Raw genomic sequence first — 23839 nt, 5'->3', positions numbered from 1 at the left:
GCTCTCTTATTAATCTCTCTCTGTTCAAGTACAATTTTTGGCTGTGAAATGAGCATGATCTAATGAGAGTGAGTGTAATTTTTTGTTTCTATTGTTTGCTGTTCCCTCTATTGTTATCTACGGCTATCTGTTTATGAAAATATATCAGTGCTACAGCTCTCGAGACTAATCCTCTTTGGCGCAAGGTTGCAGATAACTGCGATCGCTTTGTTTTTAGCCAGATGTCAATAACCTTGCTGCTGGAGCTCTGTGTGCTGTGACTGTAAAGTATGAGGAGATAAGATTAGATATTCACACACTCAAGGGCAACTGCACTCTGCATGTCCACAGTATGTCAGAGTTGATTGCATTAGAAAACATATGCACACTCTGTATATATTTGCACATAAGCATTCACCAATTTTCTCATATTTCCTTGAATTTGTCAGAATGAAATTTTACTATTAAATAACTGCCTCCAACTGTTTTTCAGGGCTCCCTCTCTCTGGCTTCTCTTCGCCTATGGCGTTCTCTCCAACCACTGGCATGTCAAAAGCCAACTCTCTCCTGGACCTTGGATCCAGCAGGTGAGATGAGATCCAGATTGTAGAAATATGCATACTGCACAAATTAACTGCATTAGCTCCTTTCGATAGCCTGTAAAGATAATGATGCTAATTTAATGCCTAAATTAGGGTCCACATTTCAGGATTAATCAGCAGCCATTTGCAAGTCCACTTATCCTCCACACATCAGAGTGTGGTTGAAAAATAAATTTAAAATCAAGTATGTCATTTCCAAGTAAGTTTTAGTACTTTTTCAAAGATCTGCCATTTATTATGCAGTGATTTTTACGCTTGTTAAAAACACAAGTCACACACAGTCAAGCCAGCCCATTAGTTCAGTGCTCCTAAAAAAGCTTCTTTTTTCGAGAGAGAGAGTTTTTGCAGGGAAGGGTTCAGGATGAGAATGCGACAGATGAAACACTTAGATAGCGGGGAGAACAGGAAGGGCATTTTGAAATCTGATGTTCTAGTTGGCAACAGTAGGAAGTTGGCTTGTTTAGAGTCACAAACATTAGACGGGAACAGGAATCAAATGGCATTCCTATGGGAAGAGGTCACTATAATTGTGAGGTTTCCATCTATGTGGTCTACCACTTCGGTCCAGACTATTTTATCTCAACAGATTGGATTGTCATATTAACATACTAATGTTAGTGCTTAGCTTAAAGCTGTGCAGCTCAATGCAGCACCTACTGTATGTACAGCCTCACAGAGCTGCTAGCGTTACCGTATACTCTTCATCTTTTTATAATGTAAGAAAAATTGTTTGTGTTTTAGCTGAGTCTGTAAAACAAAGGAACAGGTTATAGACAGTGGACTTAATGAGATATGTACTGCTCTAATAACCTGATACCAATGGGATTTACCACATTAAATGCTAATAATGTCACAAATGTTATCAGCCATTGAATGTATATCTTAAAGGGGAGTGGGAATGTGAGATAGCGACCGGAAGGGTTTGTAGTTTTAAATCTGTGCCAGTCAAACTTTGATTTCTTTTTTTGGATGAAACACTTGATCTCTATCTGAAATAGTTACACTGGTGGGACGTAATGAGGAGTAAACAAAGATGAGATTTTGTGCACTGACAGCCAGATTCAACAGTAGTATCTAATGTCCCATATCCTTCTCATGGTGTTTTGTGTGGTTTGGGAAAAGGATAGGAGTAATATCTTATTTCATTGTTTTGAATGGCCCAGTGATTCGTACAAAAAGTCCTGACCTCAGGCGTAGGTGGTGAGTCAAGTCTCAATAAGGGTAGCAGGAAGTAAATACTGGTTGATCCAGCAGCTACCCAGATCACCCTCTAATATCATGCTAGACACATTGTTCTGGCCTTTTTTTGTTTCCAGACACATAACAAGTTTTAATATGAGTTTTGTATTATGTGGCACCAGTGTTCACAACCACACACTCGTATGAATATACCCCCACACAAAAAAAGCCCTTAGGCAGAGGGAGAATCCTGCACTCCATCTCCCATTGTCTCCCTGGAACCTCTTCTCTTATTTCAGAGGGGTGTTGCAAGTTTCCAACCAGCTATAATGACTAAGGAAAAGTACATTTTTCCTAAATTAACATCATCGACCTACCCTGTCCTTTTGCTATTCATGCAGAGGCATTGTTTATAATAAAAACAGAATGGTTGATTAGCACAGCCTGAGAGCACAGTGCTGTCTTGTTTCAGAGAGTCATTGTCTACGTGGTCGCTTGCACTACCTTCCTCTACAGCTAATTAAGAGCTGAGAAAAAACACCGGGGAGTCTCTGAGCAATTAGTGGTTTTACATCTAGGCTGGAATACAAGGGAGTAAGGGAACACTGACCACATAATATTATAGTGTAATTTCCCTTTAAGTGATATCCTGACATGTCTCTCTTTTCTTTTGTTCCTAGTTCAAATTCTTCATCCACCACGTCGTTGGCCAGTAACTCTCCGAAGACGGGTGCAAGTGACTGGGCCGTTCCACAGGCCTCCAGACTGAAGTACCGTCAGCAGTTTAACACGCTAGACAAGCTCATGAGTGGCTACTTGTCAGGTGCGTCACACACACACACACACACACACACACACACACACACACACACACACCAACCTAAATAAACAGGGCCGCTTGGCTGCTCATGAGTGGTCTTGTCGAAGTTTGACGGAGGACTCACTGGGTCACGTACTCTTGCGATTGCTCTCAACCCCACTCGACGGAACTTGGCGGGCAGACACGCACAAACACATCCACATCAGAGGGCGTGAGAAATCACTCTGCTGTTGTTTCTGATGTAATTTTTACCTTCTAGGACCTCAGGTTCGAAATGCGCTGTTGGCATCAAACCTCACCCAGACTCAGCTAGCTACCATCTGGTGAGTATAATGCGTGTGTGCATGTGTGTGCGTGTCTGTATGTATGTAAGATCCAACTTGTAAACACTCGTCAGCCTGTCAGTGCCTTTTGTAAGTTCATGACAGCATCTACTGATCAGCAGATAGGCAGCACATGTACATGCGTGGTGTCTGGACATGAAAAAAATATTTTTGATTCTTCACCTTATGTGGAAATTATTGCCATGATTTATGGCTCCACGTGGATAACCTATTTAATGCAGTGTTATTTGCTTGAATGATGAAATTAAACACTAAAAGACAGAGAGTAACATGGGAATGCAGATTTTGTGATAGAATTATTGACACTTCCTGTGCAGCGGCTCTAGTTTAAACAGATTTTAATTGTGAGCTGGAAAGGTATCAGACTACTACCCCAAGGCAATTAGACTGAGTAGCAGTGCATAGACAGGATGTATTATCATTATAAATGTTCCAGTTGTAACATCTAACAGCATAAGACGAAGAAAATAACTTTAAGCTGCACTAATCAAATATTTTATATTAGCCATGGATCAAATGACTATGTGTAATGTGAAAGTGGTCACTTATAATGACAAACACGTAGAAGATCATCACCAGTTTATGAGTTTGCCCTGAGCTCTCTACAGCGTTTTCCTGTCTTTCAGCTCATTGTTTAGGTTTCACAGCCCATACTCTTTCTGATTTAAGTCTCTGCATGCACATCAGCTTTGTAAGCCACAGCAGCCAGCTTTAATAAACTGTCAGTACAGTGCCTGCTCAGCACCAAACAAGAGACAAAGTTAGCAACTAGCTAGTGAATATATAAAGCATTTAGCTGCTAAGGAGAGATACTTCACTTCGAAGTTGGTAAAAACAGACAAAACAGAGCTAAGAAGAGGATTGATATTACACATTATTCTGTATATATATTTGTGGGGGGGGGGGGGGGGGGGGGGTCAGTAACATGACTCTAGTTAAATGCTAATGTTGTTCTGTGTCTGCATTAAGTGTAACTAAGCAACTGTTTGCCAACTTGTTCCCCATAACAATTGTTATGGGGTGATAATTTGTCGATGTTTACAGCCTGCTTGGCTGCTACCAAGAGACCAAAAACCCAATGATACTGCTATAAGTATTATAGTATTCTCACCAAAACGAGGTACAGATTTCAGCTTCATTGCTTTACTCTGTGACTCACTATGTTATGTGTACGTAGGACCCTGGCAGATGTGGATAAGGACGGTCAGCTACGAGCTGATGAGTTCATTCTGGCCATGCACCTGGTGGACATGGCCAAAACTGGTCGGCCCTTACCACTCACACTGCCTCAAGACCTGGTACCTCCCTCTCTCAGGTAACACACACACAGATTGACACATTTACTGAATTCATGAATGAAATACAACCACATACATTCCTTTTTCTTGTTTCAGAGGAGGAATCAAGTCCAGTGAGCTTGTTAATGGAACGGGACCCTATATAACTCCCTGTTTAATAGACGCAATAGAGACAGAACCTGCACAAAAGACCAAGAGCAGTGGTATGATAAACTCTGCACACTGTATGTTTTGTTATGTTTGTGGGTCTCTCATCTTCCCCTGTGTCATACCCCTCTCTCCCTCCTCTTCTTAGTGTCCTTTGAGGACAAGCTGAAGGAGAATTTTGCACGAGGCAGCGCCGAGCTGGAAAAGCGACGACTGGCTCTGGAGGAGGAGCAGAGGAAAGAGAGGGAGAGGAGAGAGAAGGAGGAGAGGGACGCTCAGGAACGAAGGGAGAGGGAGGCCAGGGAGCAGGAGAATCGGAGGAGGCTGGAGGAGGAGAGGCGCGTGGAGAGGCAGAGAGAGATGGAGAGACTGAGGGAGGAGGAGAGGCTGAGGGAGCAGGAGAGGAAGGAGGTGAGTGGTAGAGGTAGCCTCATCTGTGAAATGTTAAATATCTATATTGTCATATCTGGTGACCATGTTTCTGTATACCTAAAGGCGGCGAAGCAGGAGATGGAGCGCCAGCGGAGGGAGGAGTGGGAGCGAGGGAAGAGGGAGGAGCTGGGAAGGAGGAGAGAGGGGGAGCAGGAAGAAATCTCTAGACTCAGGGCCAAAAAGAAAAGTCTAGAGTTGGAGCTGGAGGCTGTGGTGAGACCACGTTACACATCACACATGTGCACACTTACCAATATCCAGTGTTAACGAAGGTATGGGTACACATCGTTATCATCTGGTTTCCAGGGCAACAAGCACAAGCAGATCTCAGACCGTCTCCGTGACGCCCAGAGCAAGAGGCGGATTCAGAAGGCAGAGGTGGACCTCATCAATCAGAAGAGGGACGCACGCATCACGGAGATCAACACGCTGCAGCTTCAGTTTGAGGTTAAAGGAGATGTTTGGTTTTTTTTTTTTACCTCTGCCCTGTCAACCTTTCTGCACTCAAATTATTTCCATGAATGTATTTTGATTTTCTATTTTGTATGTGTGGACCTCTGTGTTGTCCACAGGACTGGCAGAGGAAACTCTCGCAGCTGGTCCCAGAACAGCAGAGGTTGACTGAGAAACTGCGAAACATCAACCTCAACAAACTGTCATGTGGGTAACAAATGCCTGCTTGCACTGCACACAAGACACAATATCGGTCACTGAATTCTCTCAGTTATCTCTGACCTTTGACCTTTGGCTTGTAGCAGCGGCTTTGACCTCCCTGACCACGAGCGTGACGGAGAAAGGCGTGAACTGCCGGAGGCTGAAGGACCAGCTTGACATTCTGGAGAGGGAAACGACAGACAAACTGGCACAGATGGAGCAGTACAACAAGGAGCTTAAGGTCAGTGATCAGCACAGAACAGTTCAGGATATGGAGGATGGTGATGACATTTTTAGCCTCAATCTCAAGGGAGTTTAGACCATTTGAATTTAACATAACCCACATTCATCCAGGACGAGCCAGGTCAGGCCACTACACAGATTGCAGTGTGACTTGGATGTAGTGTCTGTGATGTCCCCCATGAATCTTTAGGGAACACTTTTGTAGCTTTGAAGAAGTTTAGGTTCAGTATCTTGGTCACTTGTTGGAAGGTAGAGAGTAGATTTTGAATATAATGAAGGGCCTGAGTGGAAGTGAATTGTGATATGCAAAGACAACTGTCAAACACTTCCCTAACACCCTATTTAAATTCATTTGGTTTCCATTAATTTCCATACGGTATGAAAATCAAGAAGCAGAGTCTTGAAACTTGCTTTGGTTATAAATCCATCAGTAAGTCAAGTTTACATTGACATTACACAACATAAGGAAGTTTTCAGAGATTTTCATATAAAAAAACGATGCAAACAAATGGCTGCCGGGAACTTTAAGAAAATAAAAGCATTTCAGAAGCATCTAAAAATGTTCTAGCTTGCATTCAAAAAATGGTGAGTATTCAGAGTTTGTAATTAAAGAGCTAAAACTTCCTCACAAGTTACACTGTGATGGTGTAAACTTTGGTATGGTGAAGCCTTGACATTAATATTTTTCAGAAGCTGATTTGTGGCGAGTTTTTTTTTTTTTTCTCTCTGCCTCAGTGCAGGCTTTATTGAAGTAGAACAAAAACAGGGAGTTTTAAAGTGCCGCTCTGAAATCTTGTTCAACTGGTCACAGTAACTCTAGAGTTTCACCCCTCTGGCAAAGAAAACACTGATACCCAACCATTATTGCTCACACACTGGAGGCTCGGATGCACACATTTGCTGGCCTGTGAAGAATGATGTCATGCTCGCTCACAATCTGTCATCAATCTGAAACTAATAATTGCAGCATTGCTCTTTCTCTTTTCCCCGGTTCAACTGTTTTTATTTCTTAACTGCTTTTTAAAGCTTTTAACCCTTGTCTTTCTCTCCTCCCTCTCTGTTTCCTCTGCTTCCTGCTTACTGGGTGTTTTTCTTATTCCTTTCCAACCTTCTTTTCTCTGCTTGTGCATTAATTCCTTTTTCTTGTGATGCCTCTTCCTCTGTCCACCCCCCTTTCCCTCCCTCCGTCATCACACTGTGTGCTTCTTTCATAGCTTGGGGATATGGATGACTGTGTCCTGCGGGGCCTTCTGTCTCTGCTGGCCTGCCTCAGCCAGCTCTTCCTTCTCATCAAGGTTATCCTTCTTCCTCTATGTCTCCCTCTCTTCACCTCCCACTACGTAATCCTTTTCATCACCCCTCCTTATTTTATTTATTTTTTTCACTCACCTCTTGCTTTCTCCTTACACCACAATTTTCCAATCTTTGTTTCGTTTTCATCCTGTGATGATTCAACCTGTTCGCTCATCTTTGCCTTTTTTGTCTTTGGACTCATTCTTAAACGGAGCTCTGCTTTTGTACATCTTCCTTTTTTTATTCTTGTTGTTGTTTCTCTCCGTGGGATTTGTTCTAGCCTGTGTTTTCTGTGTAAACAGGATGCACCCTGAGGGTAAAACACACACACACAGCGTTAGAAAGAGAAAAAAATGATCTCAGCTTATATACAACACCAATCAGCCACAACATTAAAACAGGTAACTGGTTTTAATGTTGTGGCTGATCGGGTTATATCTGTAGAATAATGTGATTTAAAACTTATTTTTCCACAGTTACCTGTTTTAAAGTTGTGGCTGATCAGTGTATGAACACATATCTGCATGTTTCTGTGAAGTTCTGCAAGTTTTTGTTCTTTTTTTTTTTTTTTTTTTTTTTTTTTTTTTACATCAGTTTTATTTGGAATGATTATAGGCTATTTTTACTGTTGGATCAAATACTTTTTAAACCACCACATATGATATATCATGTACTACCCTCTATGGATTGAGTATAAAGTCTATATACACTACTGTACATCAACTTCAAATAGCTGCTTTGTGGTTGGAGCAGAATTAAAGCCAGCATTCAGTTGTTGTGACTGATTATGACAGTTGTTCTGCTGGTTGATGCTTGTGTCTTTATTCCCCTGTGATGTATTGGATATGCGGCGACTGCATCAGGAGCTGAGGGAGAAGCAGGTGAGGCAGCAGGCTGTCCTGGACGACCTGTACCGAGTCAAAGAGGAGAAACTGAGGGAGCTGCAGAGACGCAGGGAGGAGGAGAGAGAGAGGAGGAGGAGGGAGGAAGAAGAGGCAGCAAGGTGAGCGTGAGAAAACATGTGACTTATATTCATCTGTGTTTGGTGCATGCAGCAGATTATTCTGCATGATCCATGAATTGAATCTGCTTTTGTTTCTGCAGATTTTTGCGGTGAACTTCATTTCCAATAAAACGCATGTTCTCTCTGTCACTGTTTTATGCTTGAGAAGATTTTAAAAAGTCAAATTTACTTCCCACAGACAGGAAAAGCTAGAGCAAGAGAGGAGAGAGCAAGAGCGGAGGGAACAGGAGAAGCGGGAGAAGGAAGAGGAAGAGGCCCGGCAGAGGAGGCTCCTGGAGGAGCAGAGGGCCAGACAGAGGGAGGAGGAGGAGAGGGAGGCGCAGAACTGCCTCCGAGCAGCCCAGGAGAAAGCACAGGAAGAGGAGAGAAGACGAAGGGAGGAGGAGGAGGAGGAGAAGAGGAAAAAGGAGGAGGAAGAAGAGAGGAGGAAACGGAAAGAGGAGGAGGAGGAGAGGAGGAGGAAAGAGGAGCTGGAAAGAGGAGGACAGCACCCGGTATTGGTGGCTGAGCGATCATTCAAGCTGACCATGTATAAAGCCCTGTACTCGTTTGTTGCCCGCAACGCAGATGAGCTGAGTATAGACGCAGACTGTCCCATAGAGGTACGAGACACACACTCGTACTGTAAACACACACACTGCAGATGTCTGACTCACAGATTCACACATTTACCCGTAGATACAGAGGTGGGCTGTTTTAGCTGTATTTTTGTCACATAAATATTTCAGCGTTTTCTTTTCAAAGTATTCCCCAGAATTCTTGTTTTTGATAATCCTCGTTCAGTTTTTTGATTTAACCTCTTTTACTACGCCAACTTTTTAGATACAGATTGAAAATGATCCATACACATGTCCAATGGAAGATTTGTGGGAACTGTTCCCAACATAACATAAAGACAATTTTACATTAGATAGTTAGATGTAAGTAGAAGAAAAATGAAGTTAATAACTAAATATTGGATATTTTAGTCAAAATCTACTCATTATTTATTATTATGTAAATTAATATGTTGATCACAACAGCACAATAAATATAGAATTTGTCATCTCACATGAAGATAACCCAGACTATCACTAGTTTATCACTGTGTTTCCTCAATGAGCGCACTAATGAGTAGCCTGATAGACCGCCCTCAGCTGCCAGCCCAGCTCAGTCAAGCAGTGGGAAGGTGTGGGCTGGCAAAGGTCCACAACACAGCAACAGGACAGGAACAAACAAGGTCAAGTGAAAACAAAATGTTGTCAAATCTGCCCTGAATAAAAAAACAACAGTGCTGCAAGCAGATGGTGTGTAAAGTGCAAAATGTCATTGTGCAGCGATCACAGCCAGGAAAACCAGTGGTTTGTCTCAAAATGCATGCACCCAGGACTGTTCACAGCCCACTGGACCACTGTGATTGTGTGTTGTTGCTGTGTAATAGTAAGTGTTCCTGATTGGTCCAAAGGACGACTGCAGTGGGGAAACACCATGTTTATCATCATCACTTTGTTACATGTGATTGAGTGCGATTAAACAGTGTTTTCCATGATGCAGGTGGATGAACACACTGTCGGTGAACCTGGCTGGTTGTGCGGGAGTTACCGCGGAAACAGGGGCTGGTTCCCCCAGAGTTACGCAGAGAAATGTCCCACGCTGTCCACCACTGAGACTGCCTCTACTTCGCCTGGAAAAACGTCCTGTCCACCACCACCACTTATCATAGGGTAACAGTCTCAAAGACCTTCTCTGTCTGATGTTTCAGTGTCTCAGCACTAAAGCTAGAACAGTTTTGAGCGTTTTCACTGACTGCTAGTCTGTAATAGTCACCTTGGGCATTGTAATTTATGCCAAACTACTGTTCGGTTGTTTTTATTCTTCTGCTTTCTCCTTCCCTCACGCTTTGTACCTCCTGTTTCCCAGAGTCCCAGATGGGGAGGCAACAGGCGATAACACTGCTCCTGTCCAATCAGACGCTTCTCAGGTACGGAGGAAAGCCGGTGAAGTTCTCTCTAAAATGTTTTTAATGGACAGAAACTTTTCTGTGACCTACCTCAGCAGCAAAATCAAAACCTCTCGTTGCTTGTCTTGTTGCTGTGTCAGGAAGAAACCACGTTTTATTCAGGAGCAACATGGGAGTCATTTGTTCTTAGGGTTTCTATATATAATCTGTCATCAGACATCACATTAAAAGACAACAAGAGAGTCTACAGGCACAGTAGACTTGACGTAAATGCTTACAATATGCTAATGTGCAGCAGCTATAAACCAAGTCTACCATCTTAACTGAGTGTGTTAGAAAGCTAAAGTTGGCTAATTAGCACCAAACACAAAGTACAACAAGGTTGATGCATGTATCTGGTCACAAACCAAAGTACTGGATGAAGTAAAAAGTTAATTTAGATTTTAAAAAAAAGAAAAGTCATTAAAAAGATGAGGGGGACATGAATGTGTGTAACAAATTTCAGGGCAGTCCATCCAATAGTTGTTAAGATATTTCTGTCTGGGCTAAAGTGGTCGACAGACCAACTGAAAGACCTCGGAGCTAGCCTGGTTAAGTTGTATCATACTACCATTTATTTTACATACATCCCTTCTGTCATTTCACATCTGCTGCTGGAAAATGATCATAAATAATTTCATTAGTTTCCAGATAATCTGGAGTTTGGGTTTAAAAACCGGCAGTTGGCTTGTAATTTGCTATTTTGTAAGTCAGATTCCTGACCTTTGCTGGATTTCCTGTTAGTGTGGTGATCTCTGCCTTCGTACTATATCTGGGCTATAAACTGGCTTTGGCGGCCAAGGAACTAGGTCTGGCTGGGGTACACACAGTGCTGAAGACACGAACACAAACACTTCAACAGCAGCATGGCTGTGTATTTATAGTCCTTCTCCACTGGGAGTTTCTCTCTCTCTCTCTGCGGGTCACACAGACATTTACAGATCTCTCGCTCCCCATTGATGACATCAGTGTTAGTAGGTCTGCCATTTGTAGGTTACGTCTCGTGGTCTAAAAGAGTCAGGTGAAGTTATAGCGATATTCCAAGTTGATCTATAAATATGTAACTGATTCTAGAAATGAATTGTTTAATTGTAACTGATGCTGAAGCCTCGCTGCTCCTCTCATCTCACTCCTCAGTCCTCGGTCTCTCTGCTGGCTCGTGCCGTCTCCTCGTGGTCAGCCACCTCAGAAACTCACCTCAACCTCTCCTCCGGTGACGCAATCACTGTGCTGCTGAGCTTCTCACAGGGTGACATCATCAGCGTGCTGCAGCAGAGGGACGAGTGGTGGTTGGGACAGCTCAACGGGACGCAGGGATGGTTCCCCAAAAGCTATGTCACTTTGGAGACAGGTGGCAGTACAGAGTACGAATACACACATGAGAACAGACACATTCTCTTTGATGTAAAATTGTAGTTGAATGTAAGACTTAACTGTGTGTTGTTCCCGTTGTAGTGTGGATGCCTTTGACACATCCGACTCTGTTCAGCTAGAGGGTAAGTTTAATTTATCTGTAAGAAATAAAGGTCTATTCTGTGTATTTAATCATAATGAGCTGTGAGTCATTTTACAGCGGTCTCAGTGACGGCTTCAGTCACACACTAATTTATACGTTCCTCGTATTTAATCCTAATCAGAGTACGTGGCCTTGTACACGTATGAGAGCCCAGAGATGGGGGACCTGACATTTGTGGAGGGGGATGTTGTCATGGTGACGGAGAGAGAAGGAGAGTGGTGGCGAGGATGTATCGGGGACCAGACAGGGGTGTTCCCCTCCAACTATGTCCGACCTGTTGAGCCAGAGGTGAGAGAACTGGTGTCTTTGTTTAATTATTGTAAATTAAACAGAGGTGTAAAGATTAGTCAGCTAATTGACTGCATGATAATGTTTTGTATTTTTTATTTTTTTATTAGTAAAACAAAAGAAGGATATTGGAAAACTGTGATGAGAATTTACAGTTATTTGACACTCTGTTGTACAAAACAGTTACTCAGTTGTTAAACGTGTGCTTTACGACCACTTCACTAATTTAGGTGTCAAGACCTGGAGCTCCAGCCAAGAAGCCTGGTGAGAACAAGCACATACACCTCACACACATGCACGAAGACCGAAACTGCTGATTAACTGTGATTCTCTCCGCATCTACCAGATCTAAATCCATCGTTGACTCTCTCTGTTTGGTTAACAGAGATTGCCCAGGCAGTCACCACCACCGTCACCCCGACGATGCATCAGCTGCATCTGTCTCCAGGGCAACTGATCGTGGTCCTGGCCAAGAACTCCACCGGCTGGTGGCTCGGGGAACTGCAGGTAAGTCACTGAAGCCTTGGGGGCTCTAGTGTAATTACAGCAGTCTTTTTTTTTTTTTTTTTTCTTTAGAAGCAAAAATAAAAGAATAATGTTAACTGCTAAACCTTTAACATTTCAGTAACAAAGTTTTTGCCTTGGCTCAAAGGTCAACCGTGTTTTGGGGCACTGTATGGTTAATCCGTCACGCAGCAGTTCTCTGAAATCACCTTAGGAAAATACTTAAATATCCACTTTCCCTTTCTCAGGCCCTTTCTGTCTCTGTGTAGGAAACTGAATGTAACATCCAGAATTATGTGACAAAAATGATGTGAATTGTCATGAAAATGTTTTTGCCATTAGACCTGAAACTACTAGCTGATGAATTGATACGTTAGGCAGAAAATACTATTTCAATACTTGCTTATATGTTTAGATACATTCAGACAAAACCCATCATCTGAAGACGTCATCTTTAGGTTTGAGAAAATGTCTCACATTTTATAGACCAAATTATTTATTTAATTGATAATGGAATATAATTGCTATTTGAAGCCATCGTTGCTTGTTCGCCTGTTTAGGTTTAACCTATGAGTTAGAAGTACATAGAAAGTAAAAGCATTTAAGTGAAGAAGCTGATCACAGCTGATACTGTCAATGTGTTTGTATCTGCTGACTTGTCAGATCAATGAGGAGCTGGTGAGAGGTTACAGGAGGTTACAGGAGTAATAACAGAGGTGTCTATAGGTCATATGTCTACAGAAGTGCGAGGTCAATCCTTAGAGCTTGTTTTGTGCTGAGGCTGCAGCTGTAGCTCTGGTTACAGCTCTTCTTGAATGTACAGTAATGAGAGAGCTGGGCCACGTTAACAGCAAGGGTGAACAGCGCTGTTAAACAGCTTTGTTCAATGACACCACAGTTTTGACAAATTGTACATTGTCCTCAGTAATGAATATGCTAAGCTATATATTTTTTGAAGCTTGGTCAAGTAGGAAGAGACGTTGAACAGAAATCCTTTGGTCATTCCACAAACTTGAGGCTAAACTTTAGCTGGATCTATGAAGGCCGTGAACATATATTTCCTCTAATGATCCATCATGGTTCAGTATAAATTGTTGTTTGCACTGCTAAGATTTTTTAAGGTTCAGCTCTGTGCCCGAAAAAATCGATTCATCAATTCATCTCTCGACTTAGAATTCAGGCGCGAACTGGCAGGAGATTGATTTACTCTCACGCGCCCTTTTCCCTCCAGGCTCGGGGTAAGAAGCGGCAGAGGGGCTGGTTTCATTCCTCTCACGTCAAGCTCCTGGGTCCCTCCAGCAGCAAGTCCTCTCCCTCTCCTCTGCCAGGTGATGGCTGACACACTCTGAACACGATGTCCTGTTTGTGATGAGCGAGCACGATCCGTCTAGTTTTTCTCCACATTTTTTATTTGGATTGCTGGGTTACTGTAATACATAACCAAGTGAAAATTCAGAATCACATTCATCTTTCTAGGCTACGATTGACCTGACAATCCTGCCAATCACTGTGGTTGTGATTCCATGTTCCACGTTTTTAAATTACATAATTACATGAAACATGAATTCATGCATGAAACAAGAGAGGTGCAAATGCTATTAAATTAGTGTCATGTATCCGTAAGTGATTAACTTTGATGAGTTAACAAATATCAGTAGACACACTCCTAACAAGATTTTATAATCCCAGAAAACCATAAAAGAAAAGTCTTGAAATTTTAATTCAGTTCTGCCTACAGTGAAACTTCCTATTGATCAACACTCACTTCTTAAAGCCCCTGAAACTAGGCTTCACATCTAAAGTATTTATTTGTAACATTGAATATTCATGGCTGAACAGAAACAGTTAAAGTTTTTAAAAAACGTCTTAGTTGTTATTATGTATTACCTCCCACGAGGAGGGTATATTTTCACCCGTGTCTGTTAGTTTGATGGTATGTTGGTTTGGTGGTTGGTGGCAGGATTATGCAAAAATGACCCAACCAATTTGCATCAAACTTGGTAGAGGGAGGGGGGTATTGACCAGGGAAAAATCCTTTAATCTGGTTAAAGCGGCGGATCCAGGAATTTTTTATCACTTTCCTCAACATTGTGAGATGGGGCATTTTTTCAACACTTTTTTGTCAATCTGTCAGGAAAAAATGTCTGGATCTTGATGTTAAAAATCAGACGTATTTATGGTGTTTAGATCTTTGAATTTCTACAGTTTGGTGCAGATCCAGATAATAATCCAGATCTGGTGGAAGAAAATGATGAAGAAAAACATAAGTCTCTCATGTGAAAAAACCAAGAACCCTATTACTCATAATTTAAAAAGGCTGATTGAGAAAATAAGATTCCACAGCCTTTAATAACACACCTTTTGTGGCCCTGATCCCTCAGTGTGCCAAGTTATCGCGATGTACGACTACACTGCTGCCAATCGGGATGAACTGAGCTTCTCCAAGGGTCAGCTGATCAACATCCTGGACAAGACAAACCCTGACTGGTGGAAAGGAGAAGCCAATGGAGTCACAGGCCTGCTGCCCACCAATTATGTCAAGATGACAACAGAGTCAGACCCCAGCCAGCAATGTGAGTAAACTTTCGGTTTTGTTTTCTGCTTTAACTTTTCCTCAGACAGACCCTGTTTTTCTGTCATACCACTTGAGAGAAAATCAATAATTCAAACACTTCATTTGGAATTATTGTGGGAGTGCTGGGGGAGGAATAACACTGTGGGCACAAATGGAAACTGATAAAACATGTTTATCAGCTGTAGAAAACAGACTTCTATCATCCTGCTGAAAAATCTCATTGGTTGACTTGGCTCACTTCAGGTACAGTAGATTCCTTGTCCATGTCAGAGCATGGAGAGACTGACGGTAAGCGTAAAATAGTTGGTTTGTGTCAATCACTGAGGGAACACTGGTGAACATAGTCATTGCACTTAAAAGGCTCAATCCTCGACATATTGTTTAGTGTAATAATTATTGAAATAAACAGCCTCTCACATGTTAAATTCATAAGAATAAAGTTAAATGTAAAATTTCCAATTAGAGCAAACATAATGGATTAGGCCTTTTAAGTTTAAGAGAGTTCAGATCATTTAAAGGAACAGTTTGACATTTTGGGAATTGCCAAGAGTTAGATGAGAAGATCGATACCACTCATAGTGCTTTGTCTTGAATATGAAGCTGCAGCTAGCGGGCAGTTAGCTTAGCTTAGCTTAGCTTAGCTTAGCTTAGTGTAAACCAGTGGGAAAGTGTTAGCATGGCTCCGTCTGAAGGTAAAAAGTAAAATAAAAATCTGAAAAAAAAGTAACGAGGCTAGCTAACAATGCTAGCTGTTTTCACTTGTTTCCAGTCTTTATGCTAAGTTAACCGCCATATAACCACCTCCTAGCTGTAGCTGCATATTTAACAGACCAATAGACAGTGGCATCAATCTTCTCATCTAACTCTCAGCAAGAAAGTGAATAGAGGCATTTCCCCAAATGGCTAACTATTCTTTTTAACAAACCTTGCCAACAAATCATTGGATCAACAAAACTGGCTCATTTTCTTTTCCTAATCAGTCACATTTCTGGAAATTGAAGCTTCATTTTCACTGGGAAATACAATGCATACAATACAGTGATCACTTCACTGTCGGGATCGGTGTGGTTTCACTCATGTATATTCACTGCTGATTCGCACATAGCTGGTCAGAAATGAAAAAAAAGGCCCTTTTGAAGCAGGAGGTTTGTATTTGAATTAGTATTCATAGCTTGCATGTTCCCCTCACTGCAGTGGATCTCTGTTAATAAGAGTGAACACGGTGGACGTTTAATTAGTGTAAATTTGTTAAAGCCACAGACACTAAATGCAATGAAATCTGAAATCTGATGAACACGTTCTGACTTATACACACCCCAGTACACGAGGTCTGCGCTTCTTTACAGAAATGCAATGTAAGAAATTATGATCATGCTCCAGCTGATACGACTAGCAATAACATTTACATTTCCAGAAATGCATTATTAATGCACCTGCATGTAAGAGTCCAGCATTAATATTAAAACTATATTAATGTCTGCTGTCTCTCCGTCTCTCCTTCATCTCACTCATCTCCCCCTCCCGCTCCTCCACTTCATCTCTGTTTTTTTCTTTCCTCTGTAGGACAGTAATGCTGGCTTTCCTCTCTCCTCTTCCTCCTCCTCTACCTCTTCCTCCTCCTCTTCCTCCTCTTCCTCACCCCTTCTGTCTGAGCCAATCCGAATTGCCCTGTCGCAACAGGAAGCCCAGCCGCCAGCAAGAACAGCCCAGCTCTGCGCTTTCTATCTCACTCGTTTAGGACTGTGGTGTTCTGTGCCCCTCTTCTTTTTTTCTTTTTTTTTATCCCCCTTTTTTTTTGCTTCTTTTACCTGCTCTTCTTTAAATTTCCTCTTCTGTCTTTTCCTATTAGGCATTAATTTCTCGCCCTTACCCCCCTCGCTCTCTCCTCTCCTGTGTTTCCCTTGATGTTTCTTTAATTAACTAATTAACCAAGGGAGCGAGGCAGAGGCAGCTAGACATGAGTTGTAGAGGCTTTTGTCCCTCTGATACAATAGCATGGAAAGTGTAGTTTTGCTAAAGATTAATGGAAATATCAACCATAAGAGTTTGGTTACACAGTATAATGAAAATAATATGTAAATGGCATCAGACTGAAGTCATTTAGTTTTCTAAATCAAGGCTATGAATCAGTATGAGAGTTTTTTAACAGGGTCACTCATTCTTGCACTAACAACTTTAAACCTTGTTAAAATGGACCAATGTGAAGACTCACTGTTGCTTAAATCACCAGTAACCTTGATTGCTGCTTGCTAACACATTGCTTTAATTAAAACTAACCAATTATGTTATTATTATCACTTCTTATGCACTCTTCCATTTATTAATGCTTCCAAGTATTTAACATCGAGACTCATCCTGTACTGAACTGTGATATCACCAGCAAAAAAACACAAGATATTAGCATACCATCCGTTGAGAGTAGATTCAGAGAAAACGACACAGCTGACATTTACATCCAACCTTTGCCAAGTTTGAACCTCAAAGACTTGAACTACCAACAAAGTCTTCCACTGCTCTTTCACTCAAGCATTAGCTACTTTATTAATTTACACCTATGCAATCATTTGGAGTGAGCGCTTCACCATGAAAGGTGCTTCATTTTTCTTTAATCCAGAGTCCTCGGTAGCAGTGTTGTTAGTGTAAGCATTGCCTGGTATGTTCCTTAAGTTCTTGTACTGCAAGTACAATGTGCCTCACTCTTGTTTGTGCATTAAATGTAAATAAAATATCATAGAACTGATAATAAAGGGAGATTTTAACATGCTGATGTCTGTAGTGTTTTCTACAATAGTGCTTATCGGATTTTCTCCATGTGAGTGATTGACAGAAAAGTTGTATGTGTGTTTGCCTCGCACATGCTACTGGTGTGTTTGTGCATGGATGCATGCCTGCCTGCATGTATGTTTGTTTGCATGGGCATGTGTGTGTGCACTATAGGGTGTGCCGACCTGATGACGCTGGACACCATGACCCCTCAGGAGAGGAAGAGACAGGGTTATATCCATGAGCTCATCCAGACTGAGGAGACCTATGTGGAGGACCTGGAGCTGGTACTAGAGGTACAGACACACACACACACACACACACACACCCAAACATTCTGGGATATTTACAAATTGTCAGCTTCTCTCTGGAATTTGAAACACTGATCTTGTTTCTGTTCGTTTCTGTCTCTACTTGTTTGTGTATGTTTATGCATCTCAGGTTTTCTACAAACCCATGTCTGAGTCAGGCCGTCTAACAGAAGCTGAGATGGCAGTGATCTTTGTTAACTGGAGGGAGCTGATTATGTGTAACACCAAACTTCTCAAGTAGGAAAACACACACACACACACACACACACCCACACACCACCTTTAAGGATTCTGTTTAATGTCTTTAATCTTTTCTGCTTCCTGCAACTATGAAGTCTGCAGATTTACTCTTGATCTATTCAAATTCATTTAGACAGTTCAGCCAGTGTTCACATATACACATTCACACACACACACACACACACACCTGTCTACATGAGCTGGGAGTCAGAGATGCAAGACTTGACACTTCCATGCCTGGCTTAGTACAGACGCCTGAAGATATAACAAAAATCTTTTAAGTGTTTCACATCATCATCATCTGTGTCCCAGGGCCCTGCGTGTCCGGAAAAAGACAGGAGGAGAGAACATGCCGGTTCAGCTGATAGGAGACCTGTTGGCGTCGGAGCTCGCACACTTGCAGCCCTACATCCGCTTCTGCTCCTGTCAGCTCAACGCCGCTGCCCTGCTGCAGAGCAAAACCCACAACCAGCCCGACTTTAAAGACTTCCTCAAGGTACAAAGTTGTGGATCTTGTGGAATCATGAAATGGGACTGACATAAAAAAATAAAAAAAAAAAACAAAGGGACAAAACAGAGAGGGCTTATAGTACATGGTTCTGTAAGAAGCAATAAAATATGTATCTGTATCTCTCTCACTTGTTTGCATCCTCTTGAGCAGAAGATCGCCACAAACTACCGCTGTAAAGGAATGCCACTGTCCAGCTTCCTCCTCAAGCCCATGCAGAGGATCACACGGTACCCCCTGCTCATCAAGAATGTACGTGGAAAATACTCTCTATTTGTCTAATTATAATATTCCCCACCCACCACTTCTTCCTGATAATCTTTGTCTGTATTAATATCTCTCTCTATCTGTCTCCTTTTATCTTCCTGTTGGTCAGATCCTGGAGCACACCCCAGATGGCCACGCGGACCGCGGGCCCCTGAGAGAAGCTCTGGAGCGAGCTGAGGAGCTGTGCTCTCAGGTCAATGAGGGGGTCAGGGAGAAGGAGAACTCAGACAGGCTGGAGTGGATCCAGAGCCACGTCCAGTGTGAAGGACCTATAGAGGTAAACACACTCGGATATGATACTTTTTTTTTCTTTTTGTAGTTAAACTTCTGCTTCACATCAGAATTAATGTTGTCTGTTACCAAACTAAATACACACATACAGCAGCAAAGCCAGGAAGCATTTTTCACTAAACCAACTTTATTGTACTTGCTTCCTTTCCCACATCTCGCCTCAGTTATGCTTTACTGTCTCCCCGTCTCACTTTCAGCACTTGGTCTTCAATTCACTGACTAACTGCCTCGGGCCTCGCAAGCTGCTGCACAGCGGTCGGCTGTACAAAACCAAAAGCAGCAGGGAGCTGTGGGCTTTCCTCTTCAATGATTTCCTCCTCCTCACACACGGCGCCAAACCCTTCTCCTCCTCAGGACCAGACAAGCTATTCAGCCCCAAGACCAACATACAGCTGAAGATGTACAAAACGGTAAGCGAGAGGCTAGACACTCTTCTTGGACAAAGGAATATAATATGAATCATGGTGTTAAAGTGCTACTTGTGTTGGTTTAATTATTTATAGGTAACATCTGCTTATAACAATTTGAAATGTTTAATTTCTTCTTTTTCATTTCAGTAATAATTATCTAAAGAGTATCCCCTAATTATTTTTCCTTTTCTGGACATCAGCGTGTATGTCCTTCAATCATCACTTTTATTTCTTCTTCAGCCACTTTTTCTAAATGAGGTTTTGGTGAAAATGCCTCCCGACCCATCCAGTGACGAGCCACTCTTCCATGTCTCGCACATCGATCGCGTCTACACACTCAAAACTGAGACCTTGAACGAGAGGTACACGGGCACACACGGGCATTTGCATGAATTTCAGCAAAGAACAAATTAGCCTGTCTGGAATTTTCACAAGTTTATTGTTTTTTTGTAGGACAACATGGGTCCAGAAAATCAAGGCAGCATCTGAACATTTCATAGAAACTGAGAAGAAAAAGAGAGAGAAGGCTTACCAAGGTAAACACAGTCACTGTTCAACTAAGTGAAACTACTAAGTGAACCCAGTGTGTTCACCTAGTGTCCTCACAGAGCAGTTGATCTCCATTAGCACCAGTAAACAAAAGCTTGGAATGCAGTGAAACAGGATACATGAACATAATGTCCACATTCACACCCAAATTTAATTACATCGATTGTTGCCTTAATGATTAGTAAAAAAAAAAAAAAAAAAAAAAAAAAGTTATTGAAGCACTGCAGATATGCTAGTGGCATTTTCATCATTAAAATTTGGGGGAATTAAGCAAAGCTATGTTACTTCCAAAAATCTTCTCTATCAACGTATTCAAGTTGTATCATGAGGCATTTAAAGGCACTTGAGCAATTCAAAACACTCAGGGGTTTGACCTTACTTGTGTCCTGGTATGTATATAATAACTTATGCGTGGGCTTATATAGTTAGCTAGTGGTTTAGCGCAAACGATTATATTCGCGCTGCACTACGAGAACATTAGTGGATCATTCCTCCACTCTGTGGCTACTGTGTTAATTACCTTGTAGCAATTTTTAAGGCTAAAATGCGCTAAAACAGTAGTTTTAGCCAATGATATAATCATCCCAATTAATCCAGTCAAACCCAAAATCATTGTAAATCCTAATTTAGTTTTAAAATCTTTTAGACAAGACTTTGTTGATGGTTTTTTTATGACTGCTTTCAAATTATATAACATTGGTTTCTTGTTCTATCTTAGGATGGTTAAATACACAGGAGACAAGCAAAAGAAGAGCTACCTATCAAATGATCGCGTCCTCTCTCAGTGAGTTCCCGTGGACACCTCAGGCCAAGCACAACCTTCACAAGGGCCTCATCACTTCATTCCGGAAAAAAAACTCCAGTGTGGTGGATGAGGCTGAAAGAAGGGAAGTTCAGCAGGGTACATATATTACGCGCATAAACGAAATTAGTTTTATTTATTAACCATGTTTTTCTATAACACTGTAAGGGATTATGCAAACGGACAACACAATTCAGGTTAAGATTACAGTAAATAAGTGTTGTGTGCTGAGAACGGAGTAACGTAAAGGTGTTCATCCAGGGCTTAGATTCGATTAACCAATACCACATAGTCGCAACTGCCCACCAACAGATGGGGGAAAGGTGCCATTCAGGCACCAGCTTCTGCTTGTTTCTTCCCAACAAAAGTGGGAAGTTTTACCAGCAACTTCACGTTCCTTTTCTTACGTTCAATTAACAATCTTTGTTTTAAAGCATCACAATCTTCACCTTCAATTTCGCTTTTAACTACTTTCAGTTTTCCCCAGGTAACCTACTAGTGAAAGTGTCAGGTGGACTCTGGTCAACAAACAATGTGTTGAGAAAGTAGTAAAATCCATTACGCCACAACAAAGAAAATGTTTACTGTATGTTCCTTTTTTATCAACGCCAAATTTTCAAAGATTTAATTGGCATACTTGGTTAACGCAAAGGATGTCAAGTAACCTTGACATTACATGTTACAGTGGTGGTGTCAACAAAGGGCAGGGTGAAGTGTATATAGGGTATGTGAAACAATGTAGGAACAGGCCTGTATTCCATCCACTAAGACGTGAAATAGTATCTTATAAAATATTGTACTATCGATATAAAAATATTGCATTTCGTAACCATTAGGAAAATTCCTGTTACATTTTAAGGCATGGCAATTTAAAGTATTGGGCAATTCTGTTCACATTTTTTTGATTTTGATTTGTAGCAAGAATTCCCTTGTCTTCACAAATTAAACTTACTATTCTAGGATATTTCAACCCAGTTTCTCGTCTCAACTTCCTTTTCTTTTTGAGGTCACGTTCTCGATGGCTGCAGGGCAGAACGAGTAGCAGAATGGGTTTTTCATTGCATTCTCTTCTCTGCACTCTAGCAAACAGGAAACCTTTTAGGGCTATCTTGAAAAATGTTTCTTGCTTACTGTGAAAAACTGTCTCATTACTATAGAATGAATTTGTGCTGAGGGAGTGTTTGGGTGTGTGCGTTGTCCTCATTTGCGGGTTTCATAAAGCTGTAGGTCTAGTTTTCACCCAAAACTCGTCCAGTTGCGGACTTCCATTAGTAATGTAGGCGTCGGGTTTGCAGCACTTTGCTTTCCATCTCTTTCCTTGATGGTTGCCACAGGAACTTCGGTCGCGACCCAGGAAATCGGAGAGGCAGAAAAACAGTCATTTTTAGTAAAACTGCAGAGGACTTAGTTTTTTTAGAGACAATGTTTACAAAACAGCTTCATGGGCTTTCATATCTGAAAACACACAGTCACGTCAGAACAGAAAGAGAGAACAACAAAAACAACAAAGCGAATCATCAGAACCTCGCATCCAGTCAGGATTATGTCCTGTTCGCATTGATTTGTAACTGACGGGACAAACTGCCACAAAAAGCTTTATTAACTCCATTATGTGGAGTAAGCATCTCTTTTTTCCATCTGATCCTATCTGGTGAGAACTGGTCTTTTCTCGAACACAGTGATATCAACAGGTACCGTCTGGTAGAGAGGTCCTATTTGACTAAGAGAATCTGGGAGTTTGAGAAGTTCCACTTGGGGTTAGAGTGTCGGCGGCTGATGGGCGGGAGGTGTAGGCAACTGAGGCACCCCTATGGTCAGCTTACAGTACGGGTTACTTTTACTGGAGGAGAAATAATGAAGGGTTTTTTCAAATGGAACTAGTCATATACTTTATATCAATACACGTGTATTAGTATTTCCTTTACGAAATGGAACGCTGGACAGTCTTATTACCATCAGCAGAGGCTCACCATTAGGCTTACCAGGCTTGAGGCTCTGAGCTTTCAGTGACAGTTCACCAGCAAGCGACCGATACACCACTCGGTTCAGGAACGAGGCTAAAACAAACACAGAAGCATTAGACATAGAGCTGAGAACACACAAAGAGGCTTTGAGTGTTGAAACAAAACTGATGTAGCTGCAATACAATGTGTGGACAATATACCACCACTAGCTGTGGTAAAAATGAATAGGGACGCTGGTATAAAAATTCATTAGGGGGAAGGAGAGGATTACTAGATAAGTTTTTTGTGTTTTATTTACTCACCCCATATTTATATATATTTATTTACATTCTGGATTGATTTTTTGAAACAAAATCACTTCACAATTAACTTGTATCACATACAACAGACAAATGTTTTTACAAAAGTGAAATGTATTCTAAAAATTGTCTAATTACATTCAAGTTTGCCTTTTCTAGTATCTCTTTATTCTAAAATTTGGTCAATATTATACTTTGTTGTATTAGCCATAATTTTGAAAAATTGCTGTATGTCCTCTACTAACATGCACTGTTGCACTGGGCATGCCGATAGTTGAAAATGTATTTCAGTGAACTATATTGTGATGGAGTTTACATTAGAATACAACTTATTCGAATTCTTTATATTTGTCTCTTGTTATTTAGTAAAATGGTTAAATTAGTTCTGTGTTAATCAAACTCAACAACTATATTACAGGAGAACCTATATCTGCAATTTTTTATTTTTTTTAAATTGCAATACAAGATGCAACCCCCCCCCCCCCACAACCTAATTAATTTCTCCTACAATCATTACCATTACATTTAGCAACACCTTGTTGTTGCACTGGTATGGTGA

At 41.4% G+C, this 23839-nt stretch overlaps 1 protein-coding gene across 1 annotated transcript in view; it reads left to right on the top strand.

The window, feature by feature from the left end:
- itsn2 (intersectin 2) overlaps nt 1–23839 on the top strand; it is a 40411-nt gene that overhangs the window by 15080 nt on the left and 1492 nt on the right. Inside the window, exons 7-36 of the mRNA XM_022765457.1 lie at nt 473–566; nt 2441–2583; nt 2840–2903; nt 4102–4239; nt 4319–4425; nt 4518–4780; nt 4865–5014; nt 5108–5248; nt 5374–5461; nt 5557–5696; nt 6913–6993; nt 7855–7994; nt 8194–8617; nt 9549–9718; nt 9915–9975; nt 11131–11357; nt 11449–11489; nt 11631–11797; nt 12028–12061; nt 12183–12304; nt 13533–13629; nt 14683–14874; nt 17814–17935; nt 18081–18187; nt 18503–18686; nt 18852–18950; nt 19075–19242; nt 19454–19666; nt 19907–20028; nt 20120–20202. Of these exons, the coding sequence (XP_022621178.1) occupies nt 473–566; nt 2441–2583; nt 2840–2903; nt 4102–4239; nt 4319–4425; nt 4518–4780; nt 4865–5014; nt 5108–5248; nt 5374–5461; nt 5557–5696; nt 6913–6993; nt 7855–7994; nt 8194–8617; nt 9549–9718; nt 9915–9975; nt 11131–11357; nt 11449–11489; nt 11631–11797; nt 12028–12061; nt 12183–12304; nt 13533–13629; nt 14683–14874; nt 17814–17935; nt 18081–18187; nt 18503–18686; nt 18852–18950; nt 19075–19242; nt 19454–19666; nt 19907–20028; nt 20120–20202 (4182 nt within the window). The remainder of the gene's footprint in view (nt 1–472; nt 567–2440; nt 2584–2839; nt 2904–4101; nt 4240–4318; nt 4426–4517; nt 4781–4864; nt 5015–5107; nt 5249–5373; nt 5462–5556; nt 5697–6912; nt 6994–7854; nt 7995–8193; nt 8618–9548; nt 9719–9914; nt 9976–11130; nt 11358–11448; nt 11490–11630; nt 11798–12027; nt 12062–12182; nt 12305–13532; nt 13630–14682; nt 14875–17813; nt 17936–18080; nt 18188–18502; nt 18687–18851; nt 18951–19074; nt 19243–19453; nt 19667–19906; nt 20029–20119; nt 20203–23839) is intronic.

This window comes from Seriola dumerili, unplaced genomic scaffold (assembly GCF_002260705.1).
Source record: "Seriola dumerili isolate Sdu_G_001 unplaced genomic scaffold, Sdu_1.0 BDQW01000025.1, whole genome shotgun sequence".
NCBI lineage: Eukaryota > Metazoa > Chordata > Actinopteri > Carangiformes > Carangidae > Seriola > Seriola dumerili.
Note: the sequence above shows the minus strand (reverse complement) of the source record. Positions and strands in the feature narration are given on the sequence as shown.